This window comes from Ovis canadensis, chromosome 24, assembly GCF_042477335.2.
Source record: "Ovis canadensis isolate MfBH-ARS-UI-01 breed Bighorn chromosome 24, ARS-UI_OviCan_v2, whole genome shotgun sequence".
NCBI lineage: Eukaryota > Metazoa > Chordata > Mammalia > Artiodactyla > Bovidae > Ovis > Ovis canadensis.
In genome coordinates this window covers 26,697,770-26,714,561 of record NC_091268.1, presented here as the reverse complement: position 1 = coordinate 26,714,561, position 16,792 = coordinate 26,697,770, and the positions used below count along the sequence as shown (strand labels likewise).

The 16,792-nt window shown below is 46.0% G+C and overlaps 1 protein-coding gene across 1 annotated transcript in view; it reads left to right on the top strand.

The window, feature by feature from the left end:
* The window catches only part of CPPED1 (calcineurin like phosphoesterase domain containing 1), a 133,478-nt gene that overhangs the window by 19,000 nt on the left and 97,686 nt on the right, over positions 1-16,792 (top strand). Inside the window, exon 2 of the mRNA XM_069571290.1 lies at positions 8,339-8,557. Coding sequence (XP_069427391.1) covers positions 8,339-8,557 — 219 coding nt within the window. The remainder of the gene's footprint in view (positions 1-8,338; positions 8,558-16,792) is intronic.

Below are 16,792 nucleotides of genomic sequence, written 5' to 3'. Positions count from 1 at the left end.
ACTACATGGGCCAAACAGAACACATCTGCTAGGCAGATCACTTCCAGAGACCTGGAGTGTGTTATCTCCAGGGGAGATTACCAGTTAGCATCCTATGGAAGGAAGAAGTCCTGGGCCCCAGCCTGTCACCCTGAATCAGCCCTCTGCTGTTGGCAGGGTCTGTGTGCTTCGCAGCTTCCTGGGGAAGAGCTCTGGGCCTTGCCAGCATTGGCTTTGTGTACTGCCTTCTAATTCACCAAGATGTGTCATTTAAAGGAAACTCTTTGGAGACAAAAACGTCTTTATGGAGGTGGGCAGCTTGCAGGCAGCCCAGGGAACACTGCATCTTTTTCATGCATGGCGCTCTCCTCTCCAGGCCAGCCCGGAGATTCTGAACAGTAGAAGCCACTGCTCGTAAACTGTGTAACCTTGAACTTGAGCCATGATTAAGCTCTCTAGACAGGCCTCAGTATTCCCCACTTGGTTAAATGAGAAGGATGCTTGAAGTAACTCCCTTAAGAATCCCTCCAGCACAACCTCCAGTTCTTTAGGGGGGAAAGATGGGCTTGTAGGAGATAAGCCTTCAGCCTTCATAGGATGTTGTTATTTTAGTCACTGAGTTGTGTCAGACTCTTTTGTGACCCCACGGACTGTAGCCCGCCAGGATCCTCTGTCCTTGGGATTTCCCAGGCAAGAATACTGGAGTGGGTTGCCATTTCCTCCTCCAGGGGATCTTCCTGATCCAGGGATCGAACCCGAGTCTCCAGTGGCTCCTGCACTGGAGGCAGATTCTTTACCACTGAGCCACCTGGGAAGCCCTTGTCATATAGCAGTAGGTAGCTAATCTCCTATCTCTTTGAATTTGTTTGAAAAATTAATATTGAGGAGACTTCCCTGGTGGTCCAGTAGCTAAGACTCTGCTACCAATGCAGGGGGCCTGGGTTCAATCCCTGATCAGGGAACTAGACCCCACATGCGGCAACTAAAGATCTCAAGTGCTGCTATGAAAATTGAAGGTGCCGCATGTCACAGCTAAGACCTGGCACAGCCAAATAAACGAGCATAAATATTTAAAAAGTTAATATTGAAAAAATTAAATTCACTGTAGACATTCATGTGTGTGTGCTGAGTCCCCTCAGTCATGTCCGACTTTTTGTGACCCCGTGGATCCCTGCTAGGCTCCTCTGTCCATGGGATTCTCCAGGCAAGAATACTGGAGTGGGCTGCTGTGCCCTCCTCCAGGGGATCTTCCTGACCCAGGGATTGAACCCACATCTCTTAAGCCTCCTGCGTTGATAGAAGGTTCTTTACCTCTAGCGCCACCTGGGAAGTGTGTAGACATTCATAGCAGATATAAGTGTTTTAGTTAAATGAATGTATGCGTTACTGTATAGGCATTATTCAGAGGTTTGTGTCAAATGTTTTAAAAGATTACAGCCTTGTTTTGGTACTATCAGGGTCAGAAATGAGATCTTAACCAACTCATTTTATTCTTTAATCCATTCATTCTAAAGTACTTAGTTTATCTCAAAGTTTGATCTTACCATAGTCATCAATTAGAGTTCCCGGCTGCATACTTATATCAAATTTGGGCAAAGAAAGTACCCTGTCTGTTGTGCTTTTAAAAACACACATTTGTGCAGCACACACACAGTTCTAACGGGTGTTTTCATTGTCTGCATTGACGTCGTGTGAAAGCCTGAAGTGTCAGATCTCACTAATTAGTAATGAATTCCCCAATTAAGTTCTTATCTTGAATCTTGGAATTCCCATAAGTAAGTAAGTAAAGTCACTCAGTTGTGTCCGACTCTTTGCAACCCCATGGACTGTAGCCTACCAGGCTCCTCTGTTCATGGGAGTTTCCAGGCAAGAGTACTGGAGTGGGTTGCCATTTCCTTCTCCAGGGGATCTTCCCAACCCAGGGATCAAAGCCGGGTCTCCAGCATTGCAGACAGACGCTTTACTGTCTGACCCACCACGGAAGCCCAGAATTCTTATAAGGAATATTGAATTGGTTTTGAAAGGTGATTTAAAGGAAGAAATAATTAGATAGTAATAGATAAGACGGAGAAATGTTTAGGACCAAATGCCTGAGTTGGTATAAGATGGCATCACCAACTCAACGGACATGAATTTGAGCAAACTCCAGGAGATAGTGGTGGACAGAGGAGCCTGGAGTGTTGCAGTCCATGGGGTCACGGTTGACATGACTTAGCGAGTGAACGAGAACAACCTGAACTGGACGTCAGAAGGAATAGGAAAATATGCAACAAAACCCGTAACCACTAACAGCAACAACAAAATCCCTCCAAGACATTATTTCAATTTAGGGAAACTATTTCTTTCTGTTGGATATAAAACACGTTCAAGCGGTTCCTTGGTTAGTTGCACGGGAGTGCTTTTCACAGTTGGATCTGCATAAAATCACCTGGGGGTTGTTAAAGCGCAGATTCTAGGTCTGGGGTGGCAGGCTTTCCCACGAGCTCCGGGGGATGGTGATGTTGCTGGTCCGTGGACCAGGCCTTGAGGACTGAGGCGGAGGCTCAGCCCCGCCCCCTGTGCCCAAGCACAGCATGCAGTTCCTAGCTGCTCTCCGCTCATCCTCACCTTCTCCCTCAGTCTCCGCTTCCAGGTATTTCTGCTCCTTCGTTTGGGTTGTCAGGCGTTTACCAGGCTGTCTCACACTTAGGCTCTTTCGGACTAGGAAAATTTTTTTTAATGAAGGTTTTATTTATTTATTTATGTTGGGCCTTTGGTGCTGCACGTGGGCTTTCTCTAGTTGCAGTGAACCGGCTTCTCATTGTGGAGGTTTTCTCTTGTTGCAGAGCATGTTTAGGCCCTTTTGGACTAGGAAAATTTTAAAAATTGAAGTGTGTGTGTGTGTGTGTGTTTTTAATTTAACTGCTTTGCTTTGGGCCTTTGGTGCTGCACGTGGGCTTTCTCTAGTTGCAGTGAACCGGCTTCTCATTGTGGAGGTTTTCTCTTGTTGCAGAGCATGTTTAGGCCCTTTTGGACTAGGAAAATTTTAAAAATTGAAGTGTGTGTGTGTGTGTGTGTTTTTAATTTAACTGCTTTGCTTTGGGCCTTTGGTGCTGCACGTGGGCTTTCTCTAGTTGCAGTGAACCCGGCTCCTCACTGTGGAGGTTTCTGTTGTTGGCTCTGGGACACACGGGCTTCAGCAGTGGTGGCACTTGGGCTTAGTTGCCTCAAGGCCGGTGGGATCTTCCTGGACCAGGGGTCGAACTCCTGTCTCCTGCATTGGCAGGTGGATTCTTAACAACTGGAACACCAGGAAAGCCTCCCATAAGCGTTTTTTAAATGCCCCGATTGTGTATCAGGGAGCTTTACGGATAGACCTCACTATCCAGACTTTGTCAGTTTCAGCTGGCAGAACAGTGCTTTCCAGGATTCTAAAGAGAGAAGCTGGTCTGTTCTGGGTGTGTGTGGGGTTGGGGGGCAGACATTTGCTCTGCCCTGGAAGGGAGGTGTAAGCTTTCCCAGGCTCTTGTAGGTGTCAGTCAACTAATACCTGAGCCCTGTCCTGGGGGTAACTCTTGACTTTGGTGAAATAACTTAATGCAGATGTTAAGAATTCGCTTTCCTAATATAAAATCTGCCCTTCTGTGGGGGCAGGGAAGGTATAAATGTACAAAAGATTCCTCCATCTAGTACCGAGCCTTACCAGCCTCAAGTATCTTTAATTCAGCTTTGGTTAAAATCGAGACCAAAGACCACACAGACTTCTGTGGCAGGAATTTTAAGAGGCTCCAGGTGCTTCTGGGAACGCAGAGCCCTGAATCAACAGATTGCCCTTATTAGAAGGATAAGGTAGATGGAACAGTGGCATGTGAGCTGTCCTTTATTTTAGATCAAATCTGTTTATTTTGTGCCTTGTCATCATAAATTTGAGATTCTAAGCTTTTACTAACTAAACGAGTAATGAAAGATTTAATACCTCCAAAGACTACTGACTTTCCAGGACTATGACTATTTGTCATAGAAAACTATGTTTGTTAAAATGTTACTGTAGAAAACTGTTTATAAATTTTATCTGTTGTAGCAGATTGATTTATGCCCCAACCTTCAGATGACGATCTTCCCCCTCCCTGTTTAATTTATCCTGTTTAAACCGCTTTGCAAACTGCCTCAGAAATAGGAAAAGCAGTGAAAGGCATTCATCAGCACAAAAAGGTTACTATTTAAGTAAAATGAATGAACAGTGCCAACAATGAACTTTAAAACACAAGTCAGAATCTCAGTTTTTTTCACGACACCAACCTTCAGCTTGTGAAGAAGTGTTGCTGACTCCTTCCTGGCCCTCTACATCTGGTCTGTGTAACAGATATTTTTAAATTGGTTTTATTACTTTTCTTATTGGCTGCACTGGGCCTTCGTTGCTGCTCTCAGGCCTTCTCTAGATACGGCGAGTGGGTGCTTTCTCTAGTTGTGGTGCGCAGACTTCTCACTGTGGTGGCTTCTCTGGTTGCAGAGCTCTAGGGTGCACAGGCTTCAGGAGTTGCAGCACGTGGGCTCAGCAGTTCCGGTTCCCAGACTCTGCAGCTCAGGCTCAACAGTTGTGGCAGACGGGCTTAGTTGCTCTGTGGCAAGTGGGGTCTTCCTGGACCAGGGACCCCCTGCCTTGGCAGGTGGATTCTTAACCACTGGACCACCAGGGAAGTCCTGATGTGTGTTAACAAGTCACCCCAGGAGCTTGGCAGTTTGAGGCAACTAAGTCACATTATCTCCCATTTCCCATCAGAAATCTGGGTGCAGCCTAGCCGTGTCCTTCTGCTGCAGGGTCTCAGGAGGGCTCTGTCAAGTGTCACCTGGGGTGTGGGCTCATCCAGAAGCTCGCCAGGGCGAATCCTCTTCCAGGGGCACCACGTGTCCATGGCGAGTTTCCGTTCCTTTCAGGTTGCTGCGTGGGGAGGGCTCCGGTCTTCACAGGGTGTTGGCCAGAGGCCTCCCTCGGTCCCTGGCCACATTTGGGCTACTCATCTTGGAGCCTTTTCCCTTCAGGACATGTGCTCCAAGAGAGAGTGAGGGAAAGCAAGCAAGATGGAAGTCGGGGCCTTTTGTTTTGTTTTTGCTTAATCTAGCTCCTTTTCAGAACCACTGCATTGAGGTGTGAAGACATGTGAAAGGCTGTACATATTCAGTGTGTCCAGCTCCGAGAGCTGGGGGATAACTTTACACCCGTGAAACCATCACTCCCATAGACATCTATCATAAACGTGCATCTCCTCCTGAAGTTTCTTCCTGCCCACTTTATTTTGTTGTTTTTGTTATTATGTGTGTGTGATGATAACACTTAAGATCTACCTTCTTAGCAAATTTTAAGTCTCCAGTACAGTATTGCTAGCTGTAGGCACCCTCCTGTATAGAAGATAGAACTTATTCATCTTGCATGACTGAAACTTTGTTGTTGTTTGGTCACTAAGTCATGTCTGTGTCTTTGCGACCCCATGAACTGCAGCACGCCAGGCTTCCCTGTCTTTCACTGTCTCCTGGAGTTTGCTCAAACTCATGGCCACTGAGTCAGAGACGCTGCCCCCTTCTCGTGTTGCCTTCAGTCTTTCCCAGCATCGGGGTCTTTTCCAGTGAATCAGCTCTTTGCATCAGGTGGCCAAAGTGTTGGAGCTTATCTCCCTGTTTTCCTCACCCCCAGCCCCTGGAAACCACCATCCTGCTTTCTGCTTCTATGAATTTGACTATTTTGGATTCCACATACAAGTGAGATCATGCAGTGTTTGTCCTTCTGTGTCTGGCTTCTTGCATTTAGCTTAGTGTCCTCCAGGTCTGTCTATATCGTCCCAAATGGCAAGGTTTCCTTTTTAAGGGCTGAATAATATTCCCCTGTGTGTCACCACCACATTTTCTTTGTCCATTTGTCCATCGAGGAGCATTTAGGTTGTTTTCATAGCATACCCCAGGATATGCATCCAGTCTCTGGAGGCTCATCCCATAACTGTATTCTGCTTATTAGAGGCAAGTCGCTAAGCAGGTCCAGGTCCAGCCTGCAGTCAAGGGGAGGAGATCACACAGGATGTGAATATCAGGACTCAGGGGTCTTTGGGAGCATTCTGGATTCATTCTGCCACGAGTAGTAAGGCTCAATGAATGTGAGTCAAATTTGTGGTATTGCTGAGCTGCTGTCCTTGGCAATGGGATGCATGCAACAGGATTTCATAGTCCTTGTTCAGACTTGAGTTCAGGTTGGTGGTGATTTGACTGAACAGCTAGGATTCTGAGCTGTAGGTCAGGAACCAGCAGATTAGCACACATATACAATTTGTTCTGGCAAGTATGTGTAGGTAATTTTGTTTGTTTACATGCTTGTCTTCTTAAGCTCTGGAAAAGAAGGAAGAAAAGGGAGGGAGACCTAAAGCCTGAGATCCACTCTTGAGATGATAGTAAGCTAGGCAAGGTGGGTTGGGAGGGTGACCGTGGACTTTTAAAAGCTTGTGTGCGACATCTGGATCTCAGCTTAAATGACACCACTTCTTGGTGCATCCAATTTAAATTAACCATTGTGTGCTGTGCTAAGTCAATTCAGTCGTGTCCAACTCTTTGCGACCCTGTGAACTGTAGCCCGCCAGGCTCCTCTGTCCATGGGATTTCCCAGGCAAGAATGCTGGAGTGGGTTGCCATGCCCTTCCCTAGGGGATCTTCCCAACCCAGGGATCAAACTCTTATCTCTTACATCTCCTGCATTGGCAGGTAGATTCTTTGCCACTTGCGCCACCTTCCCCCTTAATCCTCTGCAGAACCCTTGGCACCCTCTGGCTGCCCTTTCCGTGTAAGTCCTTATTTGCTGCTGCTTCCCTGGTGGCTCAGAGGTTAAAGTGTCTGCCTGCAATGCAGGAGACCTGGGTTCGATCCCAGGAAGATCCCATGGAGAAGGAAATGGCAACCCACTCCAGTGTTCCTGCCTAGAGAATCCCAGGGATGGAGGAGCCTGGTGGGCTACAGTCCAGAGGGTCGCAAAGAGTCGGACATGACTGAGCAACTTCACTTCACTCCTCATGAGAACTAAGCTCAAGAGAGCCAGGACCTCACCTATCTAGGTCCTCTTCGTGTGTCATCAGCACATCACACAGGGCCTGGCAAACAATGGGCTTTCAGTAAATGTCGAGTAAATGGGTGAGATGAACAGAGATGTGAAATGATGCCAGGCGGCTTTCTGGATTCTAGTATCCTCTTGACTTCCAGAGCAAATGCCATTTATGCAGCTCACCTGCAAAATACAGTCATTTGTTCAAAAGAAGAAGACAGTCTCAAGGTCACAGGGTAGTTCTGTCCCTGCAGCTGATGGCTGGTGGCCGTCAAGCAGGTCGTGTCACCTCTCTGGGCTGAGGATCAAATCTAGGCTGATGAGTGAGTAAATGTGTTCAGGCTGCTCTGTCCCCAGAGCCCATCTGGGCAGAGGAGGCCACATGTTTTCAACATTGGTCTGCCACGTGTGATTTTGTTTGAAGGAAGTGTTCTGTGGCCAAAGAGAAGTTTGAAACCACAGTTTGAAATCTCTGTGCCCACTGATGGGCATTCTAGCTCTGCAAATGCAGACACTACTGGCAGATTAGAATAGAGGCCTATGGCCCCCAAGGCTGTGGCAAAACCAGTAGGCAGGGCAGTCTGATAACTTACCTTCAGGTGATATAAGTGCTTTCCAAGAACATAAAGAATGAAAGATTCTGGTTCCCCCACCCTGACCCACAGCCTCACACCTCACCTATGCCCACATCACGCTGCCTTGGAAATGTTAGCGTCTTTTTTTTTCCCCCCACATTGACTAAGATTTCATTTTTGGCACTGCCTTTCCAACCAGATAGCCAGAGCTTCTGAACTCCAAGCTTTGTAATTAAATTTCTGTCACATCCCTTGAAACAGCGCAAATTGTGCCATTAAGCCTGGTGTAAAAGATTTGACAGCACTTCACCTAGTCATTTAAACATAATACTTCTGGCAACTTTCAATTTGCAGTATTTTAAATTGTAATTAAAAAACTATTGAACATTAATATGCTCTATACAGCATGCCGTGATACCTCTGTGCTTCATCTTGGCCATCTAGTTTTTAAAGAAACAGCTTGGTTGCGTGACTGTTAATAGCCCACGTGGTGTGTTTTGTTTTTTTTTTTTCTCCCAGCTTTTGGGAATCACCAGGTCCCAGGCATAATTAGTATAAATCAAAATCCTCTAGCTGATGACAGGAAAATGGTATGTTTGAACAGCAGCTTATTAAAATGACCTACTTAATTTAAGAAAAATATTGTATCCACTCGCACAATAACCTGGATGCTTTCCCTGACAGATTTTATAATGTTTCTTCTCTCTTTTTCTTCCTTTTTCTTTTTAAGAAAAGGAAAGGGAATGGAAAGGCCCGTTCTACTTCATCCAAGGTGCAGACCCCCAGTTTGGACTGATGAAGGCCTGGGCCACTGGGGACTGTGACAACGGTGGTGATGAGTGGGAACAGGAGATCCTTCTGGCTGAGCAAGCAGTCCAGGCCATCAACAAACTGAACCCCAAGCCCAAATTCTTTGTTCTGTGCGGGGACCTCGTCCACGCCATGCCAGGTAAGACTTGGGCTGTCGCTGAGATCTTATCGCCTTCCCTTAAAAAAAAAGATCTCTCTTAAAAGACATCTCTGCTCAGTGACAGCTCATTCCTTTCTCTTAATGGTTGCAGGATCGTCAAACATCAGAAAATACACACTCATTTTAGTTTTAGAATATGGCAAGGTTAACCACAGTAATAAGGCAGAGCCACGGTCCTGATTATCTGTGCTTCCTATGAAAAATGGGACAGATTCCCACGTGTCACCTTTCTTCACTTACAGGAGACAGACTCGAATTGCTTTCGGATCCCACATCCATAAACATAATCTTCTCCTTTCGTTTCCCTCCTTCTTATGCTTTTACTTCTCCGGTCTTTGTTCCTGCTTTTTCAGTGTCAGATGACAAGCTGACTTGGACTGGATTAATTTTTTTCTTTTTTAAGTTTGTGTTACCTTGCACGTGTGCTAAGTTGCTTCCGTCGTGTCCAACTCTTTGCAGCGCTATAGACTGGGGCCTACCAGGCTCCTCTGTCCATGGGATTCTCCAGGCAAGAATACTGGAGTGGGTTGCCTCGCCCTTCTCCAGGGGATTGTTACTTTCTGGTACTGTGAAGTCCAGGGGCAAATTTGGACTTCAGGAATGGCTGAATCCAGGGGCTCAGAAGTTGCTGTCAGGACTCCATCTCTTCCTCGCTCAGCCCTGCTTTCCTCTGAGTTGAATTCATTCTCCTGCAGGCACTCTCTAGGTAGTGGTTCCTGAAGCTCTAGATTTATGTCCTTCTAACTGAAACCACAACAGAAAGAAAGTGCCTTGTTCTTGATGGCCCAGTCGAAGTTCCAGACCAGTGTCTATCCAGCTCACACAGCTCCATGAAGCCAGGGTATGGGAACAGCTCCATGGCAGCCAAGTGGTCAGAACAGGATGGTTCCCCTCAAGAAAAAGTGAGATACTAGGAATATGAACACAACAGATCCCTTCCAGAACTCTCCTCCTTTTTAAATTTCCCTTTCCTACTCTGACATCATTCTCTCCAGGCAAGGAGAAAACCCAGTGAGCATGTATAAATAAGCAAGCGGAAACCACCCCTGCTCGTCTGGGAGGCAGAGCAGGCCCACCTCTGATCACTCTCATCTTTGTCCTGGTCTCTGCTTACTGAGCAGAGTGGACCCAAAGACCATTGCAGAAAATGCTGCGGCTGCTGTGGGTGTTTGTTTTTGGCTAATGTTACCTTGTAAACCCAGACTCTTTGAGTCCTGCTATGATTTATTTATTTATTATTATTATTATTTTCTTTTTGGTCACCCCATGCAGCATGTGGGATCTTATTTCCCCGGCCAGGGATTAAACTTGTGCCACCTGCAGTGAAAAGCACAGAGTCGTAACCACTGGACCTCCAGGGAAGTCCCCAAGTCTTGCTGTGATGTCTAGCGCCTTTAGAAGCTGAGGTCGTGTAAAGAAAGCTCGGGGGCATTCATTCCTCCCCACCAGGGCTCTCTTGTCCAGCAGCCTACCTATCCAGAGCAATCCAGGGTGAACGTGTGAGGCTGGAAGAGAGGCTGCCCAGAATCGCTCTCCCTGAAGTCCAGGGAGTGTGGCCAGCAGGGAGAACCCCCAGACCTTCCCACATTCTTCATTGGCTCATGTTTTACACAAAGTCATGATTATGGACGTACTCGTGTCCTTGACTCCCCCTGGAAGACCCAGTGATGTCACCCCTGGAGAAGCAGCCTGTCCTCTTTGTTGTTGTTGTTTAGTTGCTAAGTTGTGTCCAACTCTTTGCAGCCCCATGAACTATAATGCGCCAGACTCCTCTGTCCTCCACTATCTCCCAGAGTTTGCTCAAACTCATGTCCATTGAGTTGGTGATGCTATCCTACCATCTCTCACTCTATTGCCCCCTTCTTTTGCCTTCAATTTTTCCCAGCATCAGGGTCTTTTCCAATGATTCAGCTATCACATCAGGTGGCCAAAGGATTGGAAAAACTTCAGCTTCAGCATCAGTCCTTCCAATGAATATTCAGGACTGATTTCCTTTAGGATTGACTGGTTGGATCTTCTTGCAGTCCACAGGACTCTCAAGAGTCTTCTCCAACACCACAGTTCAAACACATCTATTCTTCAGCACTCAGCCTTCCTTGTGGGCCAACTCTCACATCCATACATGACTACTGGAAAAACCATAGCTTTGACCATACAGACCTCTGTCGAGGGTGGTGTCTTTGCTTTTTAATATGCTGTCTAGGTTTGTCCTAGCTTTCCTTCTGAGGAGCAAGCGTCTTTTAATTTCATGGCTACAGTCACTGGGTGGAAAAGGGGGAAGACAAGACGCTGGATCAAGGCGTGCATTAGGGCTCCTGTGGCCACGTCTGTGGAGATGCCAGCTCCACATCTGCCCCTGCTGCACTGGGGACACTTGGCCAGACCCCTTGCCTTATTATTTTTAAACTTTATTTCAGTTGTTGCTTTTGGCTGCGCTGGGTCTTCGTTGCTGCACGCGGGCTTTCTCTGCTTGCCCTGAGCAGGGACTAATCTCTAGTTACAGTGTGCAGGTTTCTCTTTTCGCAGAGCGTGGGCTCTAGGCATGCAGGCTCAGGAGTTGTAGCACATGGGCTTTGTTGTCCTGAGGCATGTGGAATCTTCCCAGATCAGGGATCAAATCTGTGTGCCCTGTGTTGGCAGGAGGATTCTTAACCACTTGACCTCCAGGGAAGTCCCCTGCTCACCTCCTTAGGGCCTCAGTTTCTGAATCCAGAACTCACTGATGGCGGTTAAAATCTAAAACCTCAACAGTCTGGGGCAACCCAGCACAGGGCAGAGACACTATACCTCCATGCATGTGAGCATCTCAGCAGCTTGGTACAGAAATGAGTTCTCAGGATGGTGCTGAGTTTTGTAGAGAGGTAAAACTCTTAGCTGCCAATGAACTTGACCACCCTTGGTGACTCTTGGCTGAGGGTTCCCCTGTGCTGAGATCGTTCAGGTCCAAAGTGACCACAGAGCACCGCAGTTTCAAAAGGAATTAGAAATCACAGCAGGACTCAAGAGTCTTAGTTTACAAGGTAAATGCCACTTCCAAATGGCCTGATTTGCTGTCAGCTGGTTTGTCTAGACCCGTTTGGCCCAATATATAGTGTAACATCAGCTCAAGCTCTCAGTCCGGACCACACAGTGAGTCAACTTCTGCTTTTATTGGACACTTGAAACAGATTCCAAATTTACTGCTTTTCTGTCCAGTGGTTGTTTTTTTTTTCCTTTGAAAATAGAATATTATGAGACTCACTTGGATTATATAACATGTTCTTGTGGATGTTTACCGACTTTTCTGAATTATGTTAATGTATTCAATCTTTTCAAAATAAGGTTTAAAATAAAAGCATTCTATGTGATTACATTGCTTCTTAAATAAAGTATACTGAACATAAGTAAATGTAAAGATAGAATTTTTATGGTCATCCCTACCAGTTGGTCAGAAGACCTCAAAAATATAAACTGGCAAACTTCTGAGAACTGGTTTTATATTCAGTGTGACCCGAGGAGAATTCGTGTCTGTTTTGAAGATTTGGACTATTCTGTGGAATTGTAACTGAGCCAGTGAAAGGACTGTAACTGTTCTGAATATTGTGGTCTGAGGCTTAAACAGAATGTTTTTGAAACTCATTACCATTTTTTTGCATTTAATTGCATTTTTTAATATGCAGTTGGTGGCTTCCCCCTCATTTAGCTCGTACACAGGGGCAGACACTAGAAAAGTAATTATTTGCTTTGACCGCTTAGCACCATTGTTAATTATCAAATGCATATATTAATAGGCAAATAAAATCAGAGAACACACTTTTAATTCCACCATAAATATTATCTTGGGCCAAGTAGTTTTAAGTTCAAGTCAGAGGAAAAAAAACTTTACAAGTAATGTTTTTTCTAATGGAAGTCCTAATGTTTTTTTCATTCTAAATATCCATCATAATATCCATTCATCTGCAAACATTTATTGTCTACAAACTAAGTGCCAGTTTATAGCACTAGACACTGTGGATGCAATAGTTAGAAATGAGAGACCAGCCCTTCCAAAGAGCTTGGAGTCTAGCAAGGAAAGTGCAAAACCCAGGATGATTAAGAGGTACTATTAGTGCCAAGACCTGCAGGAAAAAGCCTAGGAAATGCAGGACGAAGCCTATTTAGTTTTGAAACATGTTTTCATTCTGCTGGCATCTTTTAGGTTATCTTGGTATTTTTCTTATTTTATAAAGCTTCTCTGTGGGATAAACCACATTAGAAGTAGCAAATGAAGACCTGTACCAATATTGAGACCATTGATTTTTCAGTGCTTCACTCTTGAGCCCAGGGTGACTTTCTTTGGCCCTCCTGACGTGGAGGCATCGACCTGCTGATGTAGTCCCCAGAGACCTTGTTAGGTTTCAGCAGTTACTGTGAGAAGCCGACAAATGGGGTTGTGATGATACCGTTAGAGCGCAGGAGACCCCCTCCAGCCTTTGGAACCACTTGTTATTAACACACGTGTCTGTCCCTGTTTGGTAACAAGGGCTCTAACCAAAGAAACAGATAATGGGGAGGAATTCTTCCCTCAGTACAGAGTCTCCTTGAAGAGTTCTTTGTTTACTGACCTTCACTGGGGCAACCGTTACATGATGTCATTTGGGCAGCTGTTACATGATATCTCTTCAGTCGATTCAGACTCCGAAGTCCTGTTACATTTTTATGTAATGAGGCAAGCCTGTGTTGTTGTTGTTGTTGTTCAGCTACTCAGTCACGTCTGACTCTTCGCCACCCCATGGACTGCAGCACGCCAGGCTTCCCTGTCCTTCAGCATCTCCCAGAGTTTGCTCAAACACGTGCCCATTGAGTCAGTGATGCCATCCGACTGTCTCGTCTTCTGTCGTCCCCTTCTCCTCCTGCTTTCAATCTTTCTCAGCATCAGGGTGTTTTCTAATGAGTTGGGTCTTCACATCATGTGGCCAAAGTATTAAAGCTTTGGCTTCAGCATCAGTCCTGCCAGTGAATATTCAGGACTGATTTCCTTTAGGATGGACTGGTTTCATCCCGTTGAAGTTCAGGTGACTCCAAAGAGTCTTCTCCAACACCACAGATCAAAAGCATCAATTCTTCGGTGCTCAGGTTTGTTTATGGTCCAACTCTCACATCCGTACATGACTACTGGAAAAACCATTGTTTTGCCTGTACAGACCTTTGCTGGAAAAGTCATGTCTCTGCTTTTTGATACGCTTTCTAGGTTTATCATAGCTTTTCTTCCAAGGGACAAGTGTCTTTTAATATAGTGGCTGCAGTCACCATCTGCAGTGATTTTGGAGCCCAAGAAAATAAAGTCTGTCACTGTTTTCATTGTTTCCCCATCTATTTGCCATTATGTGTTGGGACCGGACGCCCTGATCTCTGTTTTTTGAATGTTGAGTTTTAAGCCAGCTTTTTCGGTATTATCTTTCAGCCTGCCTTAGCATTAGTTTAATAAGTGCTTTACTAGTTTCCCAGGTGGCTCAGTGGTAAAGAATCCACCTGCCAGTGCAAGAGATGCAGGAGACCCAGGTTTGAGACCCAGGTGTAATCCCTGGGTTGAGACGATTCCCTGGAGAAGAAAATGGCACTCCACTCTATTATTCTTGCCTGGGAAATCCCATGGACAGAAGAGCCTGGCGGGGCTACAGTCCATGAGGTCACAAAGAGTCAGATGCGACTGAGCATGCACAGCACGCTCTGCCTGGTATTGCCATTTTAAAGTTTGAAAAACTAGATTTGGGGACTTCTGTGGCAGTCCAGTGTTTAGGGCTCTGCTCTTCCAATGCAGGGGGCACTGATTCAGTCCCTGGTTGAGGAAGTAGGATCCTACATGTCACACAGCCAAAAAAAAAAAAAAAATCCCAAACAAACAAAAAACAACTCTAGTTTTCAAATCAGCTCTGGCCCAAAGCATTTTATATAAGTACATGTGAACTTGCAGTGTTGATCTTTCGGAATTTATAGATAAAGCAACCTTTCATCACTAGAAGCAGAAGGCTCTTTCTTCCCTCCCGTTTAATGTCCTTTCCCAAGTTCACCTCGGCACACCCATTGCACAGTGGCCACATTTTACTTTCAAAGTTAAAAGTGTTCCCAGGCAACTTATATTTGAAGTTGGGCAACCATTTCTGTTGGGACCAGAGTGACTGAATATGAAAATGAAATTGAATTTGGAAATGATTCTGACGAATTGAAAGAGAGGGTCCATGCACAAAGATGATGTATGCTACAGGTAACGGCAGAATAATCCACTTAGGTGGAAAAGTCTTCACTTCAAGGTAGAGAAAACTGGGTTTCTGCAGATACGGCTGTGAAAGGCTGGAGAGTTAAAGGGACCAGCGGCATGGTGATTAGGAGTGGAAGACGCTGTGCGAGTGAGCAGCAGAACTGCTGACACGTGGAACTCTTTTCCCAAGAGAGCTGGCAGATTCGATTTCATCTGGTTTGGTAGCCCCTCACCTTAATTTAGGGGCTTTCCTGGTGGTTTAGGTGGTAAAGAATCCGCCTGCAGTGCAGGAGACCTGGGTTTGATCCCTGGGTTGGGAAGATCCCCTGGAGAAGGGAATGGCAACCCACTCCAGTATTCTTGCCTGGAGACTCCCATGGACAGAGGAGCCTGGCGGGCTACAGTCCATGAGGTTGCAAAGAGTCAGATATGACTGAGCAACTAACACACACACACACGCCATCTTAAATTAGATGTGAAGGGCTGGGCCGAGGTCCAGATACAAGTAGCTCTGGCCACATGACCGTCAAGATTCCTTCCCCACTGCAGATCTCTGATTCCGTGATGAACGGGTGGAACTGGGAAATACAGCAAGATGGAATGCTTTGGCGTGCTTGGCATCAGGCAAAGAATAAGCCATTTGTCCTCCGGTCGTTCACACTGTCCAGGAAGGCTGGTGTTCATTTTTCCCCAGCTGGGCAGGCACAAACACATGAATGTAACTCTGGTACAAGACAGACTGTGATAAGTAAAGCTTTAGAGGCACACTTTGGAAAACCAAAGCCAGGATTAAGGCTGGGGCTGGGAAAAGGCTTTATCGCCTCCTTCCAACCTCCACAGTTCACCTTTCCCCAAGCCGAGTTCTTTGTTCCTAAAGGGCAGCAGATTTTTTATCTAACACCAACGCTGTGGGTATGCGAAGGGTGTGAATCGAATGAACGGAGGTCAAGTGAATCACTGTGTTTCCCAGAGTCCTTAGCAAGTGGCTGGCACATGGTAGGTACCAGATACCAGTTTCTGGATTAGATGACTAATCAGTTCACTTATTTAAAACATCTCTATTGAATGCTTCGGAGAAGGTAATGGCACCCCACTCCAGTACTCTTGCATGGCAAATCCCATGGACAGAGGAGCCTGGTGGGCTGCAGTCCGTGGGGTCGCGAAGAGTCGGACACGACTGAGCGACTTCACTTTCACTTTTCACTTTCATGCATTGGAGAAGGCAATGGCAACCCACTCCAGTGTTCTTGCCTGGAGAATCCCAGGGATGGGGGAGCCTGGTGGGCTGCCATCTTGGGGTCGCACAGAGTCGGACACGACTGAAGTGACTCAGCAGCAGCAGCAGCAGCAGCAGCAGCAGCATTGAATGCTTGCTGTGAACCAGGCACTGTTCTGGATGCCTGTGCTACATCAGTGAATAAAACAGACAAAAGCTTATGCTTGACCTAGAAATAAGGAATAGGGATACTTGGAAACATGAAGTTTTTATTATTTTGGATCATTCTCATCTTTTGAAGGATTGAAACTCAGGTAGCTGTGGATCTGTTTTATGGTTATTTTATTAGATTTTTAAATTACACAAGTCATACGGGGCTTCCCATGGCGTAATGGTAAAGGATCCACCTGCCAGAGCAGGAACTGCAGGAGACGCGTGTTCCATCTCTGCATCGGGGAGATCCCCTGGAGTAGGAAATGGCAACCTGCTCTAGTATTCTTGTCTGAAAAATTCCATGGACAGAGGAGCCTGGCGGGCTACGGTCCATGAGGTCGCAGAGTCGGACACAACTGAGTGACTGGTAACACGCAAACAATATGTGAATATGTTCTTTCTGTAAAGATTTAAAATCTATAATGTATCTGTGAGTATAACAAACTGTGTAACCCCCACCTGGATCCATCCGCTGGGGTCACCATAGTTGAAGTATGCATGCTTTTGAACAACCTGGTCTTGCGTAAGTGTCATCATTCTGTACACACTGTTCAGTGCCTTGCTTTTC